The sequence below is a fragment of the Phaethon lepturus genome, unplaced genomic scaffold (genome assembly GCF_000687285.1).
Source record: "Phaethon lepturus isolate BGI_N335 unplaced genomic scaffold, ASM68728v1 scaffold7646, whole genome shotgun sequence".
NCBI lineage: Eukaryota > Metazoa > Chordata > Aves > Phaethontiformes > Phaethontidae > Phaethon > Phaethon lepturus.
In genome coordinates this window covers 63,527-86,615 of record NW_010546876.1, presented here as the reverse complement: position 1 = coordinate 86,615, position 23,089 = coordinate 63,527, and the positions used below count along the sequence as shown (strand labels likewise).

The 23,089-nt window shown below is 34.7% G+C and overlaps 1 protein-coding gene across 1 annotated transcript in view; it reads right to left on the bottom strand.

Annotated features, from left to right (window-relative positions):
- The window catches only part of AP3B1 (adaptor-related protein complex 3, beta 1 subunit), a gene marked incomplete at its 5' end in the record, with an annotated part of 100,090 nt that overhangs the window by 26,716 nt on the left and 50,285 nt on the right, over positions 1-23,089 (bottom strand). The window contains 2 exons of the mRNA XM_010289444.1: positions 1,602-1,686; positions 5,296-5,527. Of these exons, the coding sequence (XP_010287746.1) occupies positions 1,602-1,686; positions 5,296-5,527 (317 nt within the window). The remainder of the gene's footprint in view (positions 1-1,601; positions 1,687-5,295; positions 5,528-23,089) is intronic.

Genomic DNA, 23,089 nt, shown 5'->3' with positions numbered 1-23,089 from the left:
AAAGAGAGCCTATAATTTTGAAGCAATTATGAAATTGCATTGCCTAGAAGCAAACTTCCCTTCCCAAACAAACCTAGCATCAGGCAACAGTCCAAAGCTGTTTCCAAATTCCAGCAACAGCATACAGACCAGCTACAACAATGTGATGCACATAAACTACATGTTGCAGACATCTTGCTGTAGGTACTAATATCTTTAAAATGACTACGTATGAGCATCCATTGTACAAGAAAAGATTTGAGTACTGCAAAAAAAAAAAAATCAATAGTAAAACCTCCTTGCCCCTAGAAAAAGAAATTTTATTTTAGTAGTGGTTCTTTTTGGAGTCTCTTGGGAACATCTCTATTATTAAGATTTTCCTGCTATCTGTAATAACCTGTAAGTTGTGCAAAATGTGCTTAGTAGTAGTACACTAAAATTGCTGAAGTTTTCCAGAAAGGGGTTCAAAACTTTCTCAAAGGGCTTTCCCTAAACTGGAGTGCAGCAAGGTGAATATCTATTCAACATCCTTTTTCTATGCAGAATATAGAAAGTAGTGTTTTCTTGCAACAAAATGTCAAAACCAATTATTTCAAAATATGTGCAGATTTATTTAGACCCTTTGCATAGTTTCAAAGACTATATAAATCTCAATAGCTCTAAAAAGAAGGTGTCTAGCTTTCTCCCATCCATTCATTCCTGATGTTTGGACACTGTTACTATAAATTTTCGCTGGTTTCAAAAGCTAGTTAATAAGAAGAGTTCTCACTGGGTGAACAGGTTACCTGCTACCCTAGAATGCAACAGAATCCATACAAAAGACGATCTTAAAGTGTGCCAATAAGGACCATAAAAAGCGTAAATCAAGTATATAAGACAAAATCTAGTTGGCCAGCCAGTTAACTTATTTTCATTCTCTGTCTAATCATTTAAAAGAATCTACAGAATAAGGAATAAGCTTCTTTGGCCAGCAAATTTTGGGATTGGTTTCATGTAGTCATGTTACATAGATCACAAACACCCGTAATAAGCACGTGAGGTAGTAAAATTGCTCACATTATGAGCTTTTTTGATTTGTGACTTCTTACAAGAATGAACACACACAAAACACTCCAGCAGACTAGTCAGACCTCGCTCCTCCCTTCAAGGTGGTGTTATGAAGAAGAATCCCAAGAAAAGGGGGAAAAAATAAAACTAAATCTGAGGAACAGAGAAGTTGTTCTAAACCAGAAAAGGAGTTCACGCTTCTACTTGGTATCATTTACACCAAGGGGAAAACAGGACCTCCCAAACATAACCTGTCAAAGAGTTTTTGAACTTATACATGTGATTTCAAAACTAGATTTGAGCTTTACCACCAAATCTATGTTTTAGAAGCAAGTGCTAAAAAGTTTGGAAGACTGAAGAAAACTGATAATCCTAATAGTAAAACTGAAAACTAATTATGTCTTACTTCTCTAAAAACATTGTGGGTATACATCATGTTGTAAACTGTTGTTCAATTCTTTAAATATTTAATAAACTGCAAGTCTGCTACTGCCAAGTAAACTTCCAATATACACTACTTTTGCCTTCCAAGAGAAAAAAATTACCCCCCCCCCACCCCAGCCCCAAGAACTCACCATAACTGGAAACTGGCCGTCTGAGTAGAATCACAGAAGTCGATACCCATTGAAACAGTAAGGGATCCTGCAGGCTCAAGGCACTCTACATGAAAACATTTTGTACAGGTCAAGTACACACGCAAAGCAACAGAAGACCCCAGTTGCAAACCTCCAAACTGCACATAATTAAAAAACCTGTATTAAAAAAAGAGCTCCATAAAAAGGAATCATAGAATCACAGAATAGTTTGGGCTGGAAGGGACCTTTAAAGGTCACCAAGTCCAACCCCCCTGCAATGAGCAGGGACATCTTCAACTAGATCAGGTTGCTCAGAGCCTTGTCCAAGCTGACTTTGAAGGTTTCCAGGGATGGGGCATCTACCACCTCTCTGGGCAACCTGTGCCAGTGTTTCACTACCCTCACTGTGAAAAATTTCTTCCTTATATCTAGTCTAAATCTAACCTCTTTCAGTTTTAAACGAATACCCCTTGTCCTATCACTATAGGCCCTGCTAAAAAGTCTCTCCCCATCTTTCCTACAAGTCCCCTTTAAGTACTGGAAAGCTGCAAGAAGGTCTCCCCGGAACCTTCTCTTCTCCAGGCTGAAGAGCCCCAATCTTCTCAACTTGTTCTCACAGGAGAGGCGTTCCATCCCCATGACCACTTTTGTGGCCCTCCTCTGGACGCTATCCAAAAAGAGCCAATACTTGCAGCTTCATTTCAAGTAGGTATAACCCAAATATCACACTTGGGAGTTTAAGTGTCTTGGATTCCCCGTCTCACAGTTAGTGCACATGAAATATTGCCATTTCAATATTACAGCACTGCTGCCAACAAAATAAGGATTTGAATTAGAAAAGCTAGGAAAATTATTTACAGAAAATAATATATTGAAGTTATATCCTTTTACTTGTGTACAGATCCAGCAGTGAGATTTCATTTTCAAACAACACCAGTTTGCAAATTTAGTTAATAAACAATAAAACACAACAAGCATTAATAAAATTTACATTACTACACACAGGAATGGAAAAAGAGCCGAACTTAAAATATTTCATAATAAGTACGGTTTACTCATTTCTCAATATTCCGCCTGCATTAGTTACGGAAGGGAGTAGAAAGGTTATGAGTCCAAAATGGAACATAATGTGCTTTACAAATGGTGCAGACTAAGGCAATTCTCAAATTAAGGTATCAAAAGATATGTTCATTCTTGGTTTCTTGGCTATATCATTGTACTCCTTCCTCAGTGTTGTAGGGATAAGGCTTTGTTTTCATAGGAAGAAAAGCTCTTTCTTTACATAAGTAGGAGGTATTAAAAACAAGCATTGGAGCAGTTTGACTTTTCAAGATTGCAAGAAAGAAAATATAAAGGCATTGTTAAAAGAGAGGAATTAAAATAAAAATGATTGGGCAGGCAGAAAAATGTCTAATTTCCATTTTATTTATTAATGTATCTGGTGCTTTTAATGAACTGAAGAGTAGGCAGCTGCTCCATGACTAAAGGAAACAAAATTTAACTATATTGAGATTAAGTACTGAAAAATATGGAAAACATGGAGGTGATGCAGTTAGGTAAAGGCTAAACTAATGCTAGGGACTGAATGAAAAACAAAGAATTTCAAGAAAAGAAGTCTGTATAAAGCATTGAAGGATTACAGTTCAAATTCAGACTAAACTTTGCCAATGTCTTTGAGCTTAATGTCTTTATATGGGGTTTCAAAGGCACCTAGCCAAGCAGAAAACACCATGCACAGAGACTTAGATGAACTAATTTGGCCCATTTCTACTGGCAAAATCAGGACAATTGCCAACAGTAACTGCAGTGATGGAGGCAAAACTAGACTTATACTCCAGTAGGAATACCTGTCTAAACTGACACTTCTGTTGGTTCTGCTGAGCAAATTATGGGACATGTTTTCCAAATGCTGGAAACACAAAAGGTAGTAAAAAGAAAGGACATATAAATTGAGTTCTAGATAAAGTGACAAAGAATACATAAAATTTGCATTCAAACAAGAAAAGCAACATTTCTGGAAGGAACTAGAAGTTATATATAACTTACTTTGTGCAGAAGAAACCAAGAGCTTCACAGGACAGATACCACAGTAATGTCTTTCTTGGGGAAATAAAAACTTTAAAGGGTAGAATTATGTTGTGGAACTCAAGAAATTTGAACCAGATAACTTATTAACTCCAGATTTTTTCACGTTTTTTACGCAAGAGAGGTGAATGCTACTGTTCACTGACTGTTACTGTGAGTACAGTATCTCCTGTCTGATTTATAGTATTACTAGTGTCCTGGTTTCAGCTGGGATAGAATTAATCCCAGACAGAAAGCAAGTGGCTGTGTGGTGCTTGTTGCTGGCTGGGGTTAAACCACAACAACTAGGCTTCTACTTGTAAGCTTTTGTGACTTTATTTTATGTTTAATGGGAGGGATATAAAATTAGGTTGATGGTCAAAACTAACTTGAAATCAGAACTCTGCACTGGATGCCTTATCTCAAGGAATATTAACACAAAAATTAATCTTTCCTAAAAGTAACTGTCTTGATCAAGTATGTATAATTATCAAAATGCAATTGGTTCCAAAATTTTAACTCTGAAATAAACTGTAGCATTATACAATTGCTTTTGTAGCTATTTGGTGCAAATCTGTATAGCCTTTCAAATGTTAAAAAAATATTTCAATAGCATACGACAATTTAATACCAAACATCTTTTTAACTACTGAAATCTTTACGTCACTGTTGTACTTTAAGAACTTGTTTCTGTATTATTCTAACATGATATGGATTCACATAGTAATATAGCCATTAAAAGAGAAGAAGGAGTATGGGAGCTTGTGTCAAAAAGGAGCATGTCTGTCCTTTCCATTTATATTATGCAACAGAGACACTTTTGTTCCTTCTTACTATACCACAATGTCCTCAGAGAACTGCTAAGAAAAGAAAGCAGATCGTGTGCACAGGTACCACCCTTGAATAAAAGTTGCTAAGACCTGTGCTGTTCTTTCTCAGGTTTTCCACTCTTTTTCACTAACAGAAATTTAGCAAACAAAAATCCTGATCAGAAGGTAGAAAGTAAAACAATTCAGGTTAGGACCGACTACAGCATTGCTTTCTACCTAGTCTAAGAAGCCACACTTTGCAGAAGTATGGTAGGTGCAAACTAGACTAAAACACACCTTTCCATTCCACTGCCAAAAGCTCACAAGGAAAACTATGAGAAAGCTCTGAGCCACCAAACCAAATAATACATCTACAAATGTTCTTTAAAGATTGGAAAGAAAATAACTATGAATATATAAACCAAAACCTCATTCTTAATAGTAGTCTGTTATAGCCATTCTGGACTAAGGCTGGAAGAGAATTAAAGTCTGTGGGGAGGCAGAAAAATTTTATATATCAACTGGAATTGATATAATATAACTAATATTTGAACAAGCATGTAAGCTTTCAGGCATGGAAGTTCTGATCTAAAGAGTTATTTTCAAAGTCAAGTACAAGTAGGGCAAATCTGAATTAATTTTTTGTTAAAATCAGATTATCTAGGAGAAGATAGTTGTGTGTGTGTGTATACATACATAGGTATAGGTGTGTATACGTACATATATATGAGTACACCTATGACTATGCAAAACCACTTTCCTATATTGGAGACTTTGCAAATGGTTAAGATTCTGTATTTTTAAAGATAGGACACAATTACCTATTGGATTAAACTCATGCATCCTCATGCCTGGAGGTAATTTCTTCTCCCCGATGCGAATATTCTCTATCTTCTGATCAGTTGTATTTGTCACTGTCACTTGCACAGATACCATACGATCACCAAAAATGCCTGGCTGTCTTGAGAAGTGATAATGAGCTGCTAATCCTTTTCCACTCATTCGATGAAGCAGTTCATGTGTTTTTGTTGGCACAGAGACTTGGGTAGTGACCTGTTAAGTACAAAACAACAGTTGGTGGTGTAAGCAAAGAACAGATAAAATGAGAATTAAATATTGCACTTTCCACTCAGCTAGAGGTGCCTGCTTTCTAGTGGTAATCTTAGTGAACTAGAAACATGTAAGGACATATTCAGATCTATAAACAAATCACAGTAATAGATATCAGATAACAGAGCCTAAAAAGAACATCTTTGGTGCTGAGAAATAGCAGCTTTAACTTTGTTGTATTTGCCTCACTTTCCATTATAAATCTGTTTTCAATATTTTAACTCTACAATTATCCATTAAGTTATTGGAAGTTTTTTTAAGAGTCACAGTTAAAATAATTATGTTGTTTCTAATAAGAAGTTACTCTTCATTCTATGCATCTGAACTCAAGGGTGATGCCAAGCCCATTGTGTACTGTGAAAGTATAGTAAGAAATTGTCTTCTCCTTCTCTTGTTAAACCCCCAAAAATGTTCCCTAACAATTACACCAGTCAAATACTAAAACCACAGTTGCATAGAGCAGAAGGATGTTGCCACTTCTTGAATAGTCTTGCCATCATGAGCAGTAAGAAATCCCAAGGATATTTGGGTCCATTCTACCCAAAGAAGTAGCATGAATAAAAGACACTCAGCATGCAAATTCCCAGAAGATACTGACGATAAGGAAATCCGTAATCATGAGCTCAAAAGCGCAAAAGTAAGGAATATACAGAAAACCACTGAAAACTGAATTTGAATTCTTTAAACAAGTTTAAGGGAAGGCTAGGAAATTACAGGAAAAGTAACACCACACAAACAGAATGTGAAGGTTGAAAAAGCCAAATGCTCAGCATGAAAATCCCATTTATCTGATCAATGCACTTTGAGCCACTGAAATTTACACTAAATGTTAGATATATCTGTTTATCTGTTTCCACTGATAGGTGTCCATCTTCTCTTGCCCTACACATAGCACTGAATGTGTAACTAAGTGAAAGAGAGAGCTGTAAATAGCAAGATGTTCAAGACTCCAAGCAGCTAAGCAAGGAAAATGGGCTTTTACCTTGCCTTCCATACAAAACTTACAGGTTGCTACATTTTCCTGACCGCCACATTTAACATTGAGATGCTGATCTGAAGACTTAGTGAACTCTTCCAGTAATAGCAGAAGCTGGTAAGAGCTGGAATTTAAACCTACAAGATGTTACAGAAATGGGGCAGTATCTGGAAAACAGCAGGCTGTAAAGAATCCCATTGAAAACTTCAGAAGTTAGTGAGCACATATCAAACTTGGTCTTCATCTCCAAGCACCAGTTTCTGAACTGGAAAGCCAGGCTAGTTGTATGCATCACCTCAAATGGGTATCTGTAAAGATTAACTAATAAATGTTTAGAAGTGTGGGCACTACTTTGATGAAAACTCAAGAAAACTACATGAGGAACTGAATGAGTTTGTATTCAGAGGTGGCTTTGGAAGGTGCATTAAGTTTCACACATACCATACTGAATGAAGAAGAAATAATGAAAGAAAAAAGGCAGAAAGGCTTCCCATCCCCTCAAAACTCAACCACTATGTGACTATAATTAGAACAACACATACAGGATGTGATTGAGCAAACACCTCTGCAAAATTTCATATTTCAGTTTCAAATTTTTACCTAGTGTTTCTTTCTCTAATACACAAACACTCTGGTGTCAGTTTTTTAGAAATGTGATCCAGCAGTAACCTTCAGTATGAAGACTAAAGGCAGCTTCAGAATATATCTGAACTGAGGAAACTCCACAAACCCAACTTCAAATCTGTACAATTTATTTATACTTTTAAAGTAAACCGGTGAAGCTCAGACATTTTCTTCTCCCTAAAAAGATAATGCAATTATCATATAGGACATTTTTCCTATACGATCAGAAGAAAATACAAGTGTTTTCACTAGAACCCATAGCCAAATAATCACATTTCTGTCCTTCTTCAAATAATAATACCAACTGAAGAATACAGGCACCGTATTTTTAAATGGTGTCAATTTTTTCAGTCCAATTACTGATACCTGACAAGCACAAAAATATCTAATACTTTTGTCCAAGAGCACAATTCAGTGAAATTTTACAAAACCCATAATGACCAGGTATCTTTTTACTCCAATGCCACTTTATATGCATAAATACCTGATAAGATTAGCGTTATTTTTATGTAGCTTATATATTGAGATTCTATTTTTAGAATCATGACTCCTCTGACATCACGTGACCAGATTTTCAGCTAATGTAAAATAAATGGAAAAAGTACCAATTGTATGGACCTTCACAGTTATTCAAAATTCAAAACATCTTTGAATACTAAACCCAAACTTTAATAGATTTGTACTCTGCTTAGATTTCTAGAAATAATTGACAAGGTCAAACTCTCGAAAAACAACTCAGTTGTCAGTAAACAAGAAAGTAGGTACTTCAGATAGTAAATATCTCACTGGAACATAGGAAGAGACAATAGCAGTAACAGGTTATTAGCAGAGTCACACTAGCATCTGTTACTTAAGCCATTGCTGAAATAATGAATAAAATTTAAGTTTTAAGATGTAATTTAAATCTTATTTTTGTGTTTAAGGTTAGTCTTTAACTTCTAACATTTAATTCAATTTGAGCTGGACATGCATAATAGAAAAGTTATTTCATTAAATGGTTCACCCATTTTTCATTAACAAGCTTAGGAAATACGTTTTATTGTTTAAAAAGTACTTTTAAAAAAATAATTTTAAGTTCTTTAATGTCTTAAAAACTAACTTCTATGCTAACAGATAGCTGGTTTTATTAATACTATTCGATAATAGGAATGAAAACATAAAAAATTAGTAGTCAGAAGTCCAACATGTAGCTACATATGCATACACATACAACAAAAATCCCTCACTATACTTAAATTGTAACACTGACAGAAATTTTACTGAAACCTTCCTGTGATTTTTAGAGATTTTAATCTATGCTCCTTTCAGCATTACTTCTCATGTTTCAGTCATAATTTCACTCGTACGCCCATTCACTTTTATTTTCAACATACTATACAGAGTAACACACAAAGGACAGCCAGAATAATGACATTATGTTTTAACCATCTTCCTTCCTGTAGAACATTAATTTCCAGTTGCATTTAACGTGGCAGTACTAAAAATAAATAAAATGTATATGCGCTGAACAAAGGTATTTAGTTCTGGAAAATGAGAATTCTCAAGCCCCCTCCTTGCTAGCAAGGGTTTTGAGCTGGCAAAGGTTGGTTTGATTGTAATGCAGACTATTTAGCAGTTGCATCAGTCTGATAAACAGAGTTTTTTTGTTTTAATTTTAATTTTTTTAATGCATACAATTGCAACACTTAAAGAAACCCATAGGGAAGATACCTGCAATCACTCTGGGGTTAAAATAATATTCCAAAGAGTTAATAGAACAAGAAGCATCTAGCAACCAAGAGACAATCCCCTACAAATCTTACATAGCATATGTTTAAATAATAGAAGTCGTTTGTGTACCTTTGGATGGTTTATGAAAATAACCAATCAATTCTGCAGACACAACATTATTTCTAAAGGAAATCTATGTGACTCATGATGCCTGCAGATACACAGAGACAAACCACACATATTTTATCAGTTTATTACAGTAAGCAAATAAGCGTGGAATGAGAGTGCACATAACTGTCTACTTAACGCTTACTGAAACATTTATAAGAGCTGTTATCTCCCTAATAACAGACAGACAGTGTGCAATTTTAGAGAGGAGAAAAGCTTCATATTTTTTAACACTTCACTAAAAAGTAACTGAAGAGTGTAAAATGAAAAATACTCTGTGCAGTTAGCTGGTAATGGACCATATTATCAACTCAAGTTAGATTTATAGGATACAAAATAACTAATAGTTATTTTATGACACAGCATGTCTGCTTTTTTTGGGTGAAGATTATTAAGATTAAACTTGCAAAACTTTTTTTTTTTTTCCCAAGCATCTGTTTAGAATGACGGAAATAAAAAAATTAAAATACAGACTGTTCTCCCACCTCATTTTGACCGACAGCCACCATGAATTAAAAGTCAGTGTAGGGACTCCAACAGCAGTATCATATAGGAATACTATACTGGTACCAGTCAGACTGGCCCCCACGCTAACTGCACATTTTGAAAGATGATCTGTCACCTTAAAAGAAGCTGCAAATATTTTTAAACTACTTTTTATATAAGAACAAGAAGGGCAACAGCAGTATTTTGCCTTAAAAGCCCCCCTCTTCATTAACCATGTAAAGGGGAAAGTGTAAGATCACCGACAGTAGTTTTGACTTTCTTTATCACAACAGAGCTGACTAGTTACAAACCACTGAATCCTTTGCACATGAACATGCTTCTTTTTGCCAGCTCAATAAGTCCTTAATAACTAAGTTTAAGTTAATAGAAAAAACTATTTTCCATAATTATTTAAAATAAAAAGCACTGCAGGGTTTATTAAATCTACTACAGAAAACAGAGCTGGACATACCTTCCTATATGAAGAAGTATTATTATTATTAAGCACAAAATTATGTCTGCTGTCTTTTTTCTTTTGTATTTGTTCCTTAGCTAAATAATGCTGTAATAATAAATGTAGATTAATTTTTGATCCTGATTCAGAAATGTATATATGTTTGGATAAAACATTGGAAAAAAATAGTTGCTTCCAAGAATGATGATAATTATAGTTCTATTCCTCTAAATGACATTCTGTTAAAGCAGTGGACTGAATCATTTAATCTAAGTAGCCCTTCTACTGCCCTCCTATTGGCAATATCCATGACATAATCCAAGAATGACCTACTGAGCTGTGAGAGCTATATCCTCTCTTACACTCACTGTAAGGCTATGCTCCAGTAATTCCGCAACAGCTAAGAGGAGAAAGGGCTATCACATAGCCCAGCCACATTTACATGATCTTTCAACTGAAGCTGTAAGAGCAACTTATTCTATAATTTTATAGTATTAGGAGAAAGATGGAAAACCAGGCAAACAAAGGAAAGACAACTACTGGAAGGAAACAGTATATTCATGATCTTTTGCTCCATTACCAGTTACATATTACTCACAGTCACAAGCAAATGTCTTCCTTACACAGCTCTTATAAAAATAAAGAATTAATAATTCATAAAAAGATGTAATAAAGAGCAAACAAAGAATTGCAGGGAGAACAGGGTGTCAACACCCTACTCTGCATTATTTCAAGAGGCTGTAGCAAATACCAACATTAGAAGCATACTTAAGTCATGCTAATATGGATTGCCAAACTAAGGACAGCATCCCTCTGATGAGGGGCCAGGAAAAAAGCAAGCCAGCAAGCTCTTATTTCCTGCAGCTTAGAAAACTAACAGGATACCATGATTCAATTTGGGCTAATTTACCTAGACATAAAGACACTTGAGGACATCATCTCAAATTCGAGAAAATACTTAAAATAACTTTTCACCAAAGGCACATTTAACTGCTCTATATCCTCTAAACCCCTTCTAAAAGCCACGGCTACTAGAAGTCCTTCAATCTCTAACACATCCTAACTCCCTCCTTTCTGCACTGCCACTAACTTTTAGGCTCTACACTTCCCTAAATGATTACTATGTCAATGATGCTAATTGAAAATTAGCATATTAATACTCATATCTTTAAACCAGTATTGGTTTTAGACAGTTTCAGAAATTAGAAAGTGAGTTCCAAAAATTCTTACTGAATTCCAACAATGATAGAATAACAATTTTGTCTCTAAAAACTTGCAAGGAAAATAAAAATTAAAAAACCACAAATAACTCCCACTGATTTTTAAATCACATGGAGATCAATCTCAAACAAAAGAGAACTTTAGTTTAGTCTGCCTCTGTAAGGCTGCCAAAATTAATCCTTTTCTCTGCCTTTTTTTTACTCTAATATTAGTATGGTCTCAGATATAAAATCATCCTTTCAGACAGTAGTGTGTTAAGGTACTCTCTGTGAATCTAGAGATGATCAAAATCTTCTGTGATATTAAATTATCCCTTTTCTAATATTTTTAAGTCCCTTAGATTTTTCAATGGTTGTCTTAAAATATAACCCACTAGACAGATTTCCAGTAACTCTGTATCAATAAAAAGTATTGCTCTTAGAGCATAAAAATGACTACACAATATAAAGCAACTAGAATTAGGCCTTAACCTGGAGTTCATGAACAGCAGAAAACTCTATTAATCCCATACCAGATTAATCAAGCACTTTAAAACTGTATGTACTTCTTTTGTATATTGTGTGTAACAGGGGGCCAGTGAAACAAACTGCATGTATAAGAGAACTTAAGGCTTTATATTACAGTAAACACATGGTTTTGCTTGAGATTTGGCAGCTTTGAGTTTTTCATTCTGTGGAGCATAATGAATCATATTAATAATCCAATGAAAATATTAGTGAAATCTTTTAAAAAGCCACGTGAGAAAGAATTTCAGTAACAACAAAATGGGAATAGTCTCATGATGAAGTCAGGGTTATGACACAAACATGAAAGAAAGGGCTGAACTCAGTGTCATAATTATGGGCCACAAACCTCAGCATAAATTCAGAAGTGCACACTCTTCCCCACAGGGTACCTGGCAACACTACTGGACTATGAAAAGGACTTAAACAGATACTAAGGGAGAATTTTCTTTTAAATGCATTTGCAGAAAATTCCTACACTCAAGCACTTAAACTGTATCCCAGTCCAGGTTTCAACTTCTGAAATACCAGTGACAAATCATACGGTGAAATTTGTATCTGGGAAACCTCAAGATTTACTATTATTTTGTCCTATGTACAATTCTATGAAGTGAAAAGCTGATGGTGGCTGATGCATGTGTGTGACTTTCACCAAACAACATGGTATTTTAAACTCCTTTGCAATAGTCATTAGGTGTTTCAAGGAAAAGGCATTCTCCCAATATGCAAACAAGTGATTTGTGTCAGTTTAGTATTTGACCCTTCCACTGACCACCTAACTGGAAAGTCTGAGGACTACCTGAAGTAGTTTAAGAGTCAAAAAAATGGAATAAGGTGGCAGCCTTACCTTGTATCCTAATTGTGAATTTGAAATAGTGGATGCTGCCGAGAGGGATTAATATAGATTTTGGCATTGAGTCTAAATGACTTCAAAGAAATTCCTACAAATGGTTTCTAGTACATTATTTTGATTTTGGCAAACAGCCAGTACTCTAGAGACCTCTAAAGTGAAAACATACTGAACCCTACTGGCTATAATGTATAATTTTACAGTTAGCGTTATATTGTAACATCTCCTGCATATTGGTTTCTTCCAACAACAGCACCTAGTTCAAACTTTCCACCAGAAAAGGACCTCTTGTGTCAGCATAAGTGTATAAAGTAAGTTAAAACACTTACTATACACTATTACCTACAGGCCAAAGTGAACTCAGCCTACAATATGCTACATTTGAAATCTAGCACAGATATTTATGAATGCTAAAATGTAAGTTACATCTTTGTTGGCCTAATACTACTATAATTCAGGCTTAGTCACTAAATTTTTGTTGAAGAATGCAACATGTTATTTTGACTTTTATCAGGGTGATCTCAATGCACAGTGACCCACCTGCAAGGACAAAAATCCGAAATCAGCACTGAACCTGCTGCACATTTATACTATAGTAGCACTTCCTCAATGTGGATGTAGAAACTCCGCATGTACTGAAATTATATATGATATTGATGTGCCAATTTTTCCCAAGTTTTATTTCACTATACACATAATGTTTTAACCTAAAAAAATCCATAGCCTTAGTTTGTGAAAATTACAGTTGACCTAGCTGAGAGCATTGCTAAAATGCAGCTTGTTCATGTTTTGTTTTCCTTAAGCTTCACTTTTTGGCCTTAAAAAGAAAGAAAAAAATAATCTGATACAGTTCGTTGTCTATTAAGAGACTAGGACATTTATTTATAACAGTTACCTTCAGTTTCTTTTTTAAATTCAAAAGCACCCTTCTTTGTTTTGGACTCAGAAACAAAACTCATGGCATCAAATAACTTCAGCCTCCATGCAGACACTACTTTTCACACCTGTTAAGAAGAAATGTCACTCAAACCTATCCACACACACCTCAGAGTAATGTAAGCAACAACTTGCACAGCGTATGCAAATAAAACCCCTCAACTTATGGATATCTCCCATAAGGGCTCTACTGTACAGACAGAGATCCTATGGCTCTCAGTTGATGACTGAAGGCAAATGAGGTAGATAGTTTTTTCTCATCTACTTTTGAAATACCTTAGCACTAACCAATATAGAGTATTTCTGCTACTGTTGTCTAAATCCTCCAAAGATTGTTAGTCAACTGAGCACAAATGCAGCAGCAGGAAGACTGTGACAATGGCCATTTATTAAAACTTATTCCATTTTAAAGCAACTTTTAATATGCAAAAGCATGTAATAATAGTTGAAACTCATGATTTCTGGAGTAAGCATATGTTCTAATGCTGCTGGTGTTACAGAGCTCCTTCAGTGGAAATGGTAGAATGATTTTTGTACATTTTTCATAAAAATGTTCCAGCAACCAAAACTAATTCAGGAAGATTCTAGAACTGCTTTTTTTAAGTCTTAGTATGTCAAGGCACTGTTCACCAAGTCATTGGAATAAAAGTATGAAAAAAATAAGGTGAAAGTCTGCCACTGAAGTGAGCTTTTTAAAACCTGTATCTCTGATGATACCATATTTAATCACAGCATCATCCAACCGGCTTTTAAAGTGTCACCTGTCTCTCCAATATCCTCTAGAGTCCATGGCATAGGAGGACAGAAAACATTTCTAAATTATGCTGGTGTGAGAAAACAGTGGCACATCACTTACCAACTTCTTCAAAAGCAACCTTAACACGGGTTTGGAGGGGGGCAATGGAGGGTATCCCACCTTCCTGCAACTGTTAGCAAGAACTTTTAGAGCACATTAAAATACATCTATATTGACATAATTTAAAAGATTCCAAGTCACCTTACTTTAACAACTATAATGTTCTTTCTTTTCACTTACTTTTTACTGCTAGCCCCCAAGTCATGTGGCAACATACTGCTGGTCCGTGACAGGAATGGTATGTCCTATCAGCAGTAACACCTCTCAACAAGTTGAGATAGTCCCATACATAGCTTTTATTTTCAATGACAAAATAGTTTCCCAAACAAGTTTCAAGTTATTCTTAATATTTTGGGATAAAATCTCAGTATTATAATTTGAATATCAAGTGTTTCATTCCATGTGATGATGACTCTTCAAGTCAAATTGCTTCAAGTTACTCACATCAAGTAAAAGCGACAAGATGGAGTCTTAGATGCATCAACCAAGGCTTGGTTATTTACTTTTTCAAACATGCTAAGCTAAAAAACTATCACTAACAAAGTTTCAGCAATCAAGACATTGATTAGTTAGTTATAAAGCATTTATTCCTATTTTCATCTGTATTTGACAAGTATTTAATTTCAAGGCTTACAGACTCTCAGGATGGTTAGATATATGTGGAACTGTATATATGTAAGCTATAGCGAAAACTCTGATCCAGATCAGCAAAGAATCTTCCAGTGAATTCTTAGGCTTCCTTTTATATTGCTCTGAAGTTCTTGTGCAATCCAAGCTTCAGTTAAGCACAGATCAATCAAGAAAAGTTGCTTTTGCAACTTATGTCCATTATAACATCCTTATACGTGAAATAATTAGCTGTATTCACAAGCAGTGATTCATATACTTAGAAGAGCTTTGAAACCTCACCATCCCTGCTTACTGAAATTCAGAAGCTGTCCCACTCAGAGCGAAGCGGAGCTTCAATTCAGCAGATTCTCTATAAATTCTGAGTGAAGAAATAAAAAAATGTGCTTCTTCATTTGGGATTAGCAGAACATGCCAATAAACATTCTGATAAAGATATGGCATGACATAATTTAAAATTATAAAGGTCCTCTATGATTTTTAGGTGTCATTCCTCAGTACAAAAATAGAAAAACCCGACAGTAATCAGTCACACAAAAAACATCTGTAGATGTATCTGAAGGAAGGAGGCTTCTAAAAAATTGTATGCTACAATAGCATGAATCTTTGTATGCAGAGAATATGAAAAGTTGTATTTTTATTCATTTCTAGCTAAGAGTACCAAATTTTTCTTCCTACTCTGATGTATAGTCCTCCGAATACTCATCACAGTCTCACAATGCTGTGCGGCAGATGACAAATGCAAAAGTCTTAACATTACGAAACTCAGTTTTCTAATTTTTCGGTTGTATATGTAATACTGGGCAAATGAATATGAAATATTGTAACTTGTTAAATGGCTATTGCATAGATAGGTTTAAAAAAAAATGTAATTCTTGCTGCAACCAAAAAAAGTAATGTATTAGGTTTACAGTTGTTATGAAGTTTAACTGATTGTTAGGTACAGTTCATGCATGTTATGCAAGAAAATGGTATCAACAGCCTTCTAGGTGCTGTATAAATTCATATTCTATTGCTATTATAATTCTGCTTTTGCAGTTAAACATACTTTGTCATACGATCATCATTTACTGTGACTCTGAAAATAAAGTGAACACTGATTAGCACATTTTCTGGCACATGTCGTGTCTGAGTCACTAAACAATGTCTTAATTTTAAATTCTTGTTCAGAATCACTGCTTTGACAACCACTGTCACTGTTCAAGGTCTGCACAAAGCTTCAAACTGCATATTATCACCCATTGACAAACTCGACATTTTATGAAGAGCCCCTTCTCACACTGACTTATCCTCCTTACCCTGTGTAAATAAGTAACAATTCATTTTATAACCTTGACTTTAAAGCCCAGCCCTTCCACCCTCTTTTTTCTTCTTCCTAAACAAGTGACAAAGAACAAGGAAGCTGATTGAAGGGGTCCATTATGTATCAACTTAAAGAAAGGCAAAGTGATTGATGAAACTAGCAGTCACCTTCACTGCTAGCTACTGCACCTGTATCCTTTTTGTCAAATGACCTGAAAATCCTGCTGACAGTTTAACATTCACCACAAGGATACACTCTCTAGTACTGTAGTTTTGAATATTTTTATTTGCTCAGAAATGCATGGGAACATTTTTTTAAGATAGAAGTAGACATTTAAAATTAGCAGCAATTTGTATTTTCTTCCCATGTATCTTGTGCTTTCTAACAGTTTACTTGGCAAAACTATTAAATACTACTTGCCAGTAAGCTGGCAAACCACAGCTTCTCTGCAGGCGACACAGTTAAATCATTCACATTACCATCATCATTTCAGTAAAATTTTCCAACGGTGATAACAGAATCTCAGTTATTTTCCTTATCACAGAAGAAAAGCAGTTTCCATATTTCAGACTAAGTTTCAGATCTTTTCAGCAACAATAATTTAAAAAAACACTTTTTTTTGTCATTATTTTCAGTTTCTAAATAATATCTAGCTACTATAATAGAATTCTGGGTTAGCAGATCAAGTAAAACTTTCTTTCAGGCTTAAAAAGATGATTAAAAATGCCAACCCCATACCATTCCTATGGTACTGGAGCTGGTCTACTACTCTCTGTATGAAGTAAAATTTTCACTGGGAAAGAGACAATTCAGTCAGGAAAATCTCAAAAATAATAATAATAAAAAAAAGCTGCTTTACTCTGTGTGGGACACAGCACCATTTCCTTTGGGCATTTATTACCTGTTAAAAACCAATCTTTTGGTGAGTGGCAGTTCAGGGTTTTTGAGAGCAAGCTGCAATATTTCTTCGGGTCTGCAGAGTCATAATTAAAGCTGAACTGAGTGGAATTGGAGAGGGAAGGTCAGCGAGGTGCCGTATGAGAGATGAGGCTGGGCTGATGGGCACCAAATGAACAAATTATGATGGGCCCCACTCAATGTGATGAGGTCAAATGCTTGTTTCTACCCACTGACAGTTCAATTTCCCTGAAATGTCTCTCGGTTCTCTATGAGCTAATTATGAATGAAAAGTTATCAACTGCCCTCACCAAAAAGAGCTTTCTTGGAGCTTTTAACGTCAAAATATTGTTAGAAATGCATGCTGGCCCAGCTTTTTAGCCAAACAATACCCAGAATAATCTAAATACCAGTGTTATATTATATACTTTTTACCTGCAGTATAGATTTAAAACATTCTTCAACTGCCATTAAATAAAACACATAAATAAGTTTTATAGAGGAAACGCATATTAATATTACCATTTATTATAAAAAAGTACTATGCTCATAGTTTTGTATAACATAAACTGCATAACTTTCAAATATATCCATATAACTATTAATTTCCAAGAAAATATTGCTGGATTTTTAGTTTGAAAGTACCAATCCTCAGCCGTACTCCAGCATCCAGATGGTATTTCAGCAGAACTCTAAAGCGACTGATAAAAATGCATAGTTCTTTCATGGAGCCTCAGTTTTCAGAGTAGTCTCCTAATTGCTTTTGTGAAATACTACCTTTTGAAAATTCAAGCACATGTTTGCATATACTTCCAAAGTTTTAGATAAGTAATAAATATAGAAATTTTTAAACAGACTATTACAGAAGTTGGATCTTTGAAGTTAAAGGGGAATAGAGAATTGAACGAACTTTAAAACTAGCAATTGAGAACAGGAGTATCTGGGAAATTCCAGGTGACTTACGTGCACAGAGAGGTAATTCAAGGCCCCTTGAAGCTGTTTCTCTTTGATATGTTTACTTACAAGTCAGAAATTTTAAAGCAAACTCCTAAGACGAGATGATCAGAACTTTGCAATGTATTTCTACATTTACACATGTACTACCCATATATTTGGCACTGCACAAGATGGGAGTGAGCGAAAGCATGAATTATACCAATTTTTAAATTATACCAACTGATGCAACTGCAACACACATAGTTACAATAGGATGTTAAAGTCAGAGTACATCTGTATGTATGTATTGATTTATAAACTAATATTATTTTCATATGTTAAGAATATCACATAAAATGAGTGGGGATAATGTAAAGGGAAACTTAAGTGAGTGTTTTCTAAAAATTAAATATAATTTTAAGGTTGTTTATAGAAACTGGCTAAAATAAGCAACTGCAAAAGAGTAACAGAAATAAATCTTAAATGACAAAGTTCTAAGCAGTCATCTATGTGGCTAGCATATATAGCTATAATATAAAAGTAAGCCTGAAGGTTTTCAGTCCAGCACAGTATTAAATTTATCAACATAACAGTTGCTGTCATTGTAGTTGACATACTATCTTATTAGACACACTGTTGATCAAGTGTTATTACAACAAAAAAGGAAAAAAAAAGTGCTGCACACAGTCTTCATGTTTAAGTACCACAATTAAGAACAGAGAAATGCAGTTCATTCATTACAGAACCTTTTCAGGAAGTTGATTTTTTCTAATTCGTATTGTAATTGCATTGTTCTAATCCTGTATTATAAAGGCAGTTGCTTGCCTATCATTTGTACTTTCCTCGTTAATCCTGACTCAGTGAATTAACCTTTAATTACAGCCGTTAAAATTGAAATGAGCCTCTTGTCTGGCTGGGGCTGCCCCCTTCCAGTGCATGAGACTGATGAAAATTTTTAGGGTCAATGAATATGTCCCATGTCATGTCTGATAGATGCTAAAGATGTGAGAAGGTAAATGTTACCTTAGAAAGATGTGGTTGAAATTTTTAAGACCTAGGTTTTATTGACAAAATAAAACAAAAATACAGCTTAAGTTACCTCTCTCTTCTGTCTGTGTTATGCAGCGTAACACACAGACAGACACACTCTGTTTTACACACATTATTTAAAGAATAACTTATGGAATCATTGTCATGCATTACATATGTTTGTTTTTAAACACCTAGCACCAACTCTGTTGACAGCAGTCCTATTTTAAGGACCATAATATATGTATTTTTCATGTTGGAAAGAAAAAGAATCATTACTTTAAATTCTCTCATAGATCTAAGCATTTAATTCTCAAAAAAGTTGGATTAATTTTATGAGAGTACCAACATTTAACAGAGGGTAAAAAAAGATCAAGGGTCTCCTCACAGTAACTTATCTAAAGGATTTTCTTTTTTGCAATAAACTCCCCCTCAATGTGATTTCTATTTTATAAGTAGGATTTAACATTGTAATTGTACTTTACTTTGCAATTTTAGCACTTTTGTGTTTAAATACAATATTTGAATACCGGTTTAATAATTTTCACTCCAAGATAACAAAATGGTAAAATAGCATTGAATCAGGAGCATTACTGTTAATCAAAGACCTGGTTATTTAGAATATAATTTGATTAATGTACAAGTTGCTAAACATTATACATTATATTTATATAATTATACATAGTACATAATTTATATAATGCATACATTATATATAAAGGCATAAATAAAAGACCCAATCTGGAGAATAGGTAGTACTAAAACACACAGTAATCAACTAAATCAATGAGATTATACATAGTAATAACATAATATAATATTATATTTGGCATATAACAGATATGGGCATACTATTATTTGGGCCAGTGTCTTGTATCAGAAACTTGTTTCTGACTCAGAAGAAAGATCACATTCTAACTTTCAAATTAAATTCTCTAATTTATTTAAAAGAAAAGAAGTTGAAGGTTCTTAATTCTTAAGTGTAGAGCTTGTTAAGTATTAATGTATTTAATGAACATAAGTTGAGTATTTTTAGAGCTTCAACACTAATATACATCAAAAATATTGATAAAAGGATTTCTAATTAAAGAATAAAGGTGAAATGACACTTCAAAAATAGTGTCATAGCAGGGTTTTGTTTTTTTTTTCCCCAGGCTATCATTTCTAAAAGTATGTGGAAGGAATTTCTGAAAGGACATTGTAACTTTTAAATATTTGATGCAACATATATACTATGTTGCCAATTTAAGAACACCCTCTTATACAGCAATTTTATAAAAACACAGAAAAATAAAATTAAGTATGCAGGAAGTCTTTGTTTCATTCCTTCTTCTGTCTTGGCAATGGTTAATATCAGCAGATGAGCAGCTACATTCATTTGTAGATCTCCAAGAGCTCTACCAAGGTGAGTAAGCATCATTATCTTCATTTTTCAGATGGAAAACTAAAAGATTAAGTTACTCCCTCCAGATCACATAGCAAGTAGTAAGCCAAAAATAGAACTAATTTTCCATATGTAACACCCAGTTCCGTATCCACTGGACCACGCTGCCTTCCCACCAGCACCAGTCACACCTAATCAGGTGCATAGCTGAATTTTGGGCGGCACTAGGAGAAAGTTCCTTTTTAACTTTTAAATTTAAGATTACGCCTTTCCACTTGCTTCATAGGTACAAACTTTCCCAGGCATCCTATTAACATATGGCATTTGTAAAAAGTGTTTTCAATTAAGCCTTATGCTAGTTACAAATCTTGTAGAGCAGAGAGTAGCGGGAAAATGGAAACAATGCACATACTTTAACCTGTTCCAGAGTGGAAAAAGCACCATCTTAAAAAACGAAGCTGCAGAAAAGTACACGGAACTCCAAAAATGTCTCTGCTCAATGTGCAGGTGTGACCAACAATGCAAACAAGTTATAAGCACACACATATAGGATACATGTAGACTACCTTGTGGCACGCTTCCCTCTTCAGCTCTGCCCAACAAACCTTCCTGATTTCAATATTTATATAAAAAAGTGGGGTTCAGAAGAAGTGTAATGAAAACATTTAATGCATAGGAAAAAGCTCCCCTGTGATGAGACACCAAAAGGATTTGACATTTCTCATAGGAAGCTAAAAAACAAGAAAGCAACTGTTAAACTACACAAATACAATAAGCCTGTGTCACCCTAACACAAAACCACAAAAACATCAGATAGAAGAGAAGATGTGTCTAAACATTGAAAACCAATTTAAAAGAAACATCTTTTGTCTGAGTTAAAAATATTAGAAGCATCCTAAATGGGACTGGATATATTTACAGAAATATAAAACTAATTACTTAAAATAATTGGTAAAAATCTGAGAACGTAGGGCAGAAGAGTACCAAGAATGTAGTCAAACCATTGCAGATGGTCTGCTGCTATCACGAGTGATTGCACTACATCTCTTTCATGACATTAACAAGTTAATGTTTCTTCTGATACCTCAGGCCATTCCTGAGGTAAGAATTCAGACCACAGCTTATATGAATGATAAATGTATTAGTTATAGAATAATTACTACTGACAAAGCTGTGAAAAAATAAAACTCATGAAGTTGAGTGCATGCCAATAACTTTTTGGAAGAACTACTATTCATTTATCTACTGTAGGATTTTTGCGAATTCCTAAGCACCTCATCCTAACTTTTCCTGGAAGCTACATACCAGACTAGAGCCGTGATATAATCCATATTGCAATCCTTATGTTCCTGGTACTTCTAAGAAGAGATCCTTCACACAGGTAAAGAATATACTTCAGAAGTCAGTCTTAACACTTGCTATAGTGGAGTTAGAAACAGCCTAAGTGGACAAAGCAACCTAAATTATATGAAAGTCTTCCCCTGTAAAAGATTACCTCAACAACTTAAAAATTAAAATACTGTTTAAGGTGTTCTATTCTGAAAAAATCTCTAGTTGAACATTGAGGCTCTAGTTGAATATTGAGGGAGTTCATATTTACTATTTCTCAAGAAATTCTGTAAGTGTGCTCAATTTGAAATTAAATGTATTTATCACTTGGTTTGACAGGTCTGCAGCTCGACCTTGACTTTTATCAAAAGCTATTATTTCTGCTCTATGCATCACCACTCTAAAGAAGTTCTCAAAGTGGATCTCAGTCAAAAGTTCTGTAGAAGACATGAGACAGAAAACAAGATGATTTACTCCTCCTTTCCTAAAGAGTTTCTGTGGAACTCCGAGTAGCAGGAAACAATAAAAACAAATCATTATTAATAACTACTACCAAGAGAATACACTGAACATGCCAAATAAAACCTTGGTAAGTAAAGCTGTACCACTTCTACAATTATACCATAATTCTATATGCACAATAATTAATGGCAACACTAAACTGTTGCATCAAATATTTTTAAAAGAACCTCCCTACTACAAGAAGAGTTTTCCCCTCTTGCTACATGCTTTCATCATGAACTTCTCTTATCCACCCTTGACTTTTTCCCCAAATTATCCTCTATTTGGGGCAGGGGAAATAATCTTCTCCCCTCAAATCCTACTCAACTCAGTCTGTACTTCCACACACTTTTTGTCCCATCCAACTGCTGTTATCATCAGAGCTCATATCCAGCTGTCAGTTCTGCCTTGCACTAACACTGTTCTGAATGATAACAAATATCTTGCTACCAATGCAGTATTTCTTTCTCACTAATTTTATTTTTAAAAGTATGTGTCATTTTTACCGGTTAATGATCACATGCAACATACTCAGGGTTCCACACATTTAGGAGAGCAGCTGCTTGTACATTTTTACCATCTAAAATCCTAATAAGAAAAGAAAAGGTGGTCTAGATTTTTTTCCCCATCAGCTGTGTGATGGGTAGGAACAGATGATCACTCCCCTCTTCAGCTTTTCTCTGACGCCATAGCTCTCCGCTTCCTCCTCTCACCA